Below are 6,311 nucleotides of genomic sequence, written 5' to 3'. Positions count from 1 at the left end.
AGATAGATAGATAGATAGATAGATAGATAGATAGATAGATAGATAGAGTTTGCTTGGGTTTTGGCTGTTATTTCACCTGCAAAATCAGAGAACTTTCCTACATACCAATTTGATCCGTCCCATATGCCCCTGACCCAGATAGACTCAAAAGAGCACAATAGTACCCAAGACATGTGGGTGCTTGAGAAATAAAAGCCCAACATTCAAGGCCTGACAGACTCTGGTTCTATAACATCCAAAATTCTAAACATTATTGTAGAAGGATTAGAAACAACTCAATTTCCTGCAAGTCCCTCTTTCTCAGTGGAGGGAATGTGTATGTTCATTAGGGACAAATTTTGCGTTCTATTTCCTAAGTTGTATACTCACATCAAAGAATGTCCTGCCTGATCCCCTGATCTACTCTTGTCTGGTTTCTTTGCTGCTTTAAAAAAAAAAAAGAGAGAGAGAGAGAAAAGGAAAAAAAAAATAAAGGATTTAACTCATTTGTAGACTTGTTTCCCTTGTTTCTGCTTCTCCATTTTTCGTATTTTTTCTTTCCTTCTTATTGTTCCTTTCTTTCTCACTTGTATGCTTTTTGTCCTCTGCTTGTCTTTTGTTTCACCTTTTCCCTGTTCCTCTCCTCTTCCAAATTCCTCTTTTTTTTTCTACTTTTCCTGCACCTTGTCTTTCTCCTTTTCCTTTTCTTCCTTGTTTGGTCCTTTGAAGTTGAGCCCAGTGGCGGGACACCACGTCGTAGACCTCCCTCCTTCTGCCCTTGCTGTGTCCATGAAGGTAATGTAACGTGATCCAATCCCGTTCCCACTGTCGCAGAGGGGTCATAGCACCATTAGTCAACCAGTGACCCAATTCCCAGATGTTTCTCTTTCATTCCCTTTCCCTTAAATCCCAGTAATCACCCTCTGTTGCAACTTTTTATGACTGTGGCAGTTTCTTAACAAGGTACAGTATCCCTTTGACAATTTGGCGGGGAAGATTAGAATATGAGAGTAGAGGCCAAGTCTTTAATTTGGAAGAACTCCACTGGCTGCCCAAAAAACTTGACACCTCCATTGTTCACTGGGGCATTTGATTTCTCTGATCTTTCTGAGAAGCCAGGGATACAGGTGAGAGAGCCTCCCACCTGTATGATTGTAATTTGCATTGTTGAAGTAAAGGAATACTGTGTCCTTAAAAAGACTGGTTTGCATAAACATCCTTAAGGTCTCTAAAACAAAAAAATTTGTACCCCATGTCTTGCTGAGTGTATTTTTGAATTTGTCTGATTTGGAGTCTGTTGTGATAATTGTCATTGCAAAGGCATGAGGGAAGGGGAAGGGGAGAATGTGATCGTGACTAACCTTGCTAACCTCTTACTCTGCTTTCCATGGCTCTCACATTGACTTTCATCCACCCTACCTTGTCTCATTGGCTGTGAACAATCTCTACTGTAGTTCATGAGGAGTGTCCAGTTTTCATTCAGTTATTTCTTTCTGTTGGAAGTGGGAAAGGAGACTTCTCCAATACCCTCTCATGACTCTGCCCCACTATATAGCTTGCATGCCTAAAGGTCCCATCTCCCTATGGCTATATGGGCATATTGTGCAGAGATGCCCAGAAAGGAATGCTTGGAACTGAGCAGATGGCTAGATTAAAAGCCAATAACCAAATCTATTGGGTTGGGTGAGGAGGGCATTATTCCCCCTAAGACATGGTCAAATGCTATATCAAGCAATATGGATCTGTAAACATGGTGGTAGCTTTAGTCTTACGGACTGGGAATCCATGATGGGACTTAACCTTGGGAGCAAAGTTGCATGTACAATGGAGCAGAGCATGGACACTAACTCACACTACTTGTGGGAATGCAATAGTAGACTTCTGCCTTTCCAGACTTTAGCCACCAAGTAAAGACCTAGCTATAACATCTTTTGCATTGGAAAAGCTATATTACCAAAAACAAATTTGCTTTTGAATGGTGTGCCAAGAACTTTAAGTATTGGGAGTATAGGAAAACAGGAAATAGAGAAGACCATGAAGTTCAAATATATCATGCACTTGGAAAGAATTCATGTTTGCCCAAGGAGGAAGGATATCTCTTTCTAAGGGAACACTGAATAATAATAGGTTAAAATGTATATTTTAGGGTTTGGATGTTGCTAGGATGACAGTGTAATTTTACTATAGAGTGAAATAACCAGCCAGGTGAGTCATAGGATAGGGATAGGGACTGGACCTGATTTCATTATTATAGGGAACTTCTAGGTGAGGAAACCTCCTCTGCAACTTAAAAGAGTTGCCTAGAGCACTGAGAAGTTAAGTGATTCACCCAGAGTCACATAGCCAGTAAGGGTCTAAGGCAGGACATGTACCAGGTCTTCCTGGTTTCAGGCCAGCTCTGTTCACTATGTCACAATGCCTACTGAATCATAGAATGGAAGAAACCTTAAGAGGCCTCAGACAAGACTATACTTAACACTGACCTAAACACAAGAATCCATGTTGCTTAAGAACTTCAAAGGAAATAATTCTGTAAGTTTTAGGTGAGCCCAGTTCCAGTGTTTAAGAAGCCTGGTGTGTCAATGTACCCTTTCCCACTCTTTACATACACCTGTGGTCTGAAGTGCTTCCGTGTCAGAAAGTTCTTCTTAGAACTCTTCAACTACAACTTAAACCGATTAAAATAAGAGGTTTAACTGAATAAGATCTCTCCTGGATGTTGTGTATTAAAGCAGAATAATTTCATTCTCAAATAGAAAGTCTGAAAACTGGACTTTGAATTGGATGGTGGAAGGTCTTTTTCTCTCATTTCTAGTGTCTGCCAAAGTTTCCATGCTCAGACACTAGCCAAACCAGGACAGGCAAAGTACCCTATGGGAGGGAGAGGTTGGTAAAACAATCAGCAGCAAACCAGGTTAAAAATAATCCTGTGCAAGAAAAGGCATCTTACTATATTAGGCTATCAGTGTATGTGACTCAAAAAGATAGGCAGGATGGGGAAGATTTGGGGTTTTTTTTGTTTTGTTTTGTTTTAAAGCGACCAAAGAGAAAACTCTTGAGCTGGGTTAGGACCAATAGAGAGAGAGGCACAAATAAGTCTGAGTCAAGGATAAGTTGGTGGTCAGAAGGTCTGTCAAGTGGAAATGAAAGAGTATGGATAAAATGAATGTCAGAAACCAATCAGAGATTGGTTGAAGGGGTGAGTGGTGGGCTCAGAGTGTTTCTGCAGTTCTCTTCTCATCCTGTGTGTTGTAGGTAAACTTACAGATCTGGCTTGGAAGTGTTCCAGCAGCTCTTGCTTGGCTCTCTTTGCACATTGGCCCCTGTGTTGTAATTCCAACGAGCTGGGAGATGGCAGCTGATTCTTTGTGTCTTTTGACAGGCATGGGGAAGAAGGATGATCCAAAGCTGATGCAAGAGTGGTTCAAGCTGGTACAAGAGAAAAATGCCTTGGTGCGCTATGAGTCAGAGCTTATGATATTGTGAGTGACCGGGCCTGTCCACATGGTTGGGGGGATGCAGGGGTGGAAGATCTGCTGAGGGGTTAGCAACTGCCCGAAGCAGAAAGAAGAGATGCTTCACTGTGGACATTACTATTTTGTCTTTGTTCCTCCTGATCCACTTTTCAGCGCCCGGGAACTGGAACTAGAAGATCGGCAGAGTCGATTACAGCAAGAGCTCCGGGAACGGATGGCCGTTGAAGGTAAAAAAACAACTTGGTTGTCGCGGGTTGGTTCATTCTTATCCGTGTCCTATATTTACACAAAGCCTTTGGCTTCCTCTGCAGACCACTTAAAGACGGATGAAGAGCTATTAGAAGAGAAGAGGATTCTGAACGAGATGTTAGAGGTGGTGGAGCAGAGGGACTCTCTGGTGGCCTTGCTCGAAGAGCAGAGACTTCGAGAAAAAGAAGAAGACAAGGATCTGGAGGCCGTCATGCTCTCCAAAGGCTTCAACATGAACTGGTCCTGAGGATCTGCTCACTCTCACTGGTTGGTCTTTCGTAGCCATTCGGCATAGGCTGGGCTCTCCAGAAACCCCTAGCTTGAGAGATCTGAGAAGGTCTGGCATTTTCTGAGAGCATACTTTCAAGTATCCATGTGCCTCTTCAACAGTGGAATTGAGCCTCATGTGTTTTGGGGAAAACCCTGAGCGAAGTTGATGAGCTGAGGGAATCCGGCCGCCCTGGAGAACCTGGCTCAAGGGGCCCACCTGAGACAGATGCACGGGGAGAAGGAAGAGCACAGAGTGATGGACGCTTATTATGGAAAACCCTTTATCCTCCCAAATGGACTACAGTTGGTCCTTTTCCCATTTCCTCTACTAACCTGTTCAATTAGAGAAGGAAGTGAAGAGACTCTCTCTTTGTTGACATCACTGCTACGATGGAGTTAACTTCCTATTGCAGGGGAGAGTCTAAGCAACCAAAGAGAGCAGCATTTTTACCTATTCTTCCTATAACCCCATGAAAGAAACCTAAAAAACACACCCTACCCTGAGAATACCCAAGAGAGTAAAAGTACCATTGTCAGGCTGGGGTCAAGCCATCCATCTTGGAGGTCAGGGTTGGTGACTAAGAGCTATCTCTAGGGAGGTCTCCAGAGTTAGCTCTACAAGTGAAGAGGGTACATAAGGGAACAACCCTACACTACACGATTTAGAGAAAGTTCATTTAGAGTGTGTGGGCCAAGCATCCCGTGGCCCAAGCACTTTCCTGTGGCAAGGACCCCAGGCCTGGGGAGTGCTACCTTTCACCTTTGTTTTGAATTGCAACTATTTTGACACTGGAAAATACTGACTTTGAGGGACGACGGGGTCAAGGTCCCAGGTTCCAGACCCCAGCTGAGGGCTGCCTCAGGACAGAAAGTTATTGACACTGTTCAGTACTTTAAGTTGGGAAAGGAGAATATGTTTTCCTTAATTTTTTTTCCTGTGTTTGCACAATGAAAATGAAGCAAAGACCTGACAGGACCCTCGGTCACTTTGAACCCTTTTTATTTTTTGTCAATTAACTTATTTTTTTTAATACTTGAAAAAAAGCAAGTTCGCTTTTTATATCTTTACAAGAAACACAAATCATTCAGTGCTCGAATGAGGGAGTGCCAGACATCTGTCTTACATCATTCGTCATCCAATCGGCAACTGACTGAAGTCTTGGTTATATGCATCTATTTATTCGTGTCGTTCGTGATATTTCTAGCTTGTTATTCTGGTTGGCTTCAGGGAATAGAACACAACCCTGTTGTGACCTAGTTTTTTTCTTGTTTTATCTGATGGCTTGTTCTGTGCCCTCTTGTGTGTCCTGTCCTGGCTGAGACCTAATCTTGGCGCCATGCCTCCTGACTTGGAGAATAGCATGTCTCCGGGATCCAACTTTCCCTTTCCTTCTGTGCTTCAGATTTGCAAATGGGTAATAGTCATGTGTCAGAGAATATATTTTCATTAATATTCAAGACAAAGCCAAGATTATGACACCAACCTTCTGTCCCCTACGCCGTTCCCCTCCCCCCTTGGTATCTCTCCTGTTGTGAGATCCTGGCTCTGAAAAAGCTGCTCTTCTCATATGCTTTTCTCACCAAGGGTTTCTCCTACTAAAAATACACTTATAAAAGAAGGTAGTGGAGTTAACCTTTTTTATTGAGTAGGGTTGATTGACATTGATGCATCTTAATCCAGTGGGCAGGAGCCTCACTAAGGAGAATTCCTCATACCAAACCCATTATAAAGAAATGCACAGGATATAGCAAGATTTTACTGGTAGGTTTGAGCAGAATTTCCAGGCAAACAGATGAACTACATTTGCTCCCCTCTTCTCCAGAATGATAGAGGGAAGCAAGCCCTAGAATCCTAGAGCTTATTAGCAGCATGCAAGCAGCGGCTTGAGCCAAGCTCACTGCAGTTTACCAGAGTTCACCCCAAAGTTAGCTTCTCAAAGTTCCCAGTTCCACTATAGCTTAAACCAACCCAGGAGTCTGATTGCTATCACTGGGAATATGGTGAACCCAGGGAAGATGTCGTCTTTGCCAGACCAGGTGTACTCCTTCCAACTCTTGATTAGGCTGAATGATGTCCATGAAGCCTTGGCACCTCTCAGAAGCAACCTATGGATAAGGAAAGAATCAGAGCTGACCTTGAAATTTATGTGGGGAATCATTTTGTGCCTCAACCATAACATCCTCCTTGGACCTCAGTTTCCTCCTCTGTAAAATGAGGGGGATTGACTAGATCTTCTGAGGTCCCTTCCAGCTCTAAACCTGTGAGCCTTCTTAACAATAAAGGAGTAGATTTTATCCCTTAATCCTTTCTGTCTCAAAGCTGCCATCTTTTCCTAT

The 6,311-nt window shown here is 43.1% G+C and overlaps 1 protein-coding gene across 2 annotated transcripts in view; it reads left to right on the top strand.

Moving 5' to 3' along the window:
- Positions 1-5,593, top strand: part of MICAL3 (microtubule associated monooxygenase, calponin and LIM domain containing 3) — a 240,384-nt gene extending 234,791 nt beyond the window's left edge. For both annotated transcript variants that reach the window (XM_027857317.1, XM_027857318.1), the window contains 3 exons: positions 3,362-3,461; positions 3,609-3,682; positions 3,767-5,593. In XM_027857317.1, coding sequence (XP_027713118.1) covers positions 3,362-3,461; positions 3,609-3,682; positions 3,767-3,951 — 359 coding nt within the window. In that variant the 3' untranslated portion in view covers positions 3,952-5,593. The remainder of the gene's footprint in view (positions 1-3,361; positions 3,462-3,608; positions 3,683-3,766) is intronic.
- Positions 5,594-6,311: the final 718 nt, after the last annotated feature.

Source organism: Vombatus ursinus, unplaced genomic scaffold (assembly GCF_900497805.2).
Source record: "Vombatus ursinus unplaced genomic scaffold, bare-nosed wombat genome assembly UNPS02012082.1, whole genome shotgun sequence".
NCBI classification, from domain to species: Eukaryota; Metazoa; Chordata; class Mammalia; order Diprotodontia; family Vombatidae; genus Vombatus; species Vombatus ursinus.
This window is presented reverse-complemented; position numbering and strand designations above follow the sequence as displayed.